This window comes from Cariama cristata, unplaced genomic scaffold (genome assembly GCF_000690535.1).
Source record: "Cariama cristata isolate BGI_N322 unplaced genomic scaffold, ASM69053v1 scaffold29400, whole genome shotgun sequence".
Taxonomy (NCBI): domain Eukaryota; kingdom Metazoa; phylum Chordata; class Aves; order Cariamiformes; family Cariamidae; genus Cariama; species Cariama cristata.
In genome coordinates, this window is record NW_009595722.1 from 1 (window position 1) to 587 (window position 587).

Consider the following 587-nt stretch of genomic DNA (forward strand, 5'->3'; position numbering starts at 1 on the left):
CGGGAGGGGACCACCGGAGCGTGCATGATTGCTTAGCAAAGTACAAGGCCATGCCTGTCTGCTGACCGTGGGAGACTGTGGGAAGCCTTGTCGGAAGCAGCAGTTATTGCCCGGCTCTGGATTAGAGCTTTGGAAAGCCCTCGGCCAAGCACAGCTCAGGCAGCCGCTGCCGAGTCCTCACGCACGGCCCTCTGTGGAAGGGACGGGGTTTGGAGGGGGAAGTGGGATGCCCAGACCCACCTGGAGCTCTCACCTTACTGAACCTCTGCTCCAGCACTTCGTGTTCCCACTGAAGATCCTTCAGTTCCTTCTGGGTGACTTTCAGACGAGCTTTTGTGTTCTGCGAGGAAGGGACAATTAAAGAGCACGGGTTTCTCTGGGAGGTGTGGGGGATGCGTTCTGGCAAGGGAGGAGAGTGACCAGCAGAGATATGGGTGAGAAAAAACAAGCAGCACGCACGCCAACCCCCTTCCCTCTCTGCAGCAGGGGCTGCTCTTGGTTTCTCACTGCCAGAGTCCCGGGAGTCCCCTCGGAGGTCTTACAAACACCAAGCTAAGCCGAGAGGAACTCAGGGCTTTGCTCAGCGA

General features: G+C 58.1%; 1 protein-coding gene across 1 annotated transcript in view; it reads right to left on the reverse strand.

The window, feature by feature from the left end:
• Positions 1 to 240: 240 nt before the first annotated feature.
• GAS8 (growth arrest-specific 8) overlaps positions 241 to 587 on the reverse strand; it is a gene marked incomplete at its 3' end in the record, with an annotated part of 4,279 nt that continues 3,932 nt past the window's right edge. The window contains exon 7 of the mRNA XM_009703269.1: positions 241 to 340. Coding sequence (XP_009701571.1) covers positions 241 to 340 — 100 coding nt within the window. The remainder of the gene's footprint in view (positions 341 to 587) is intronic.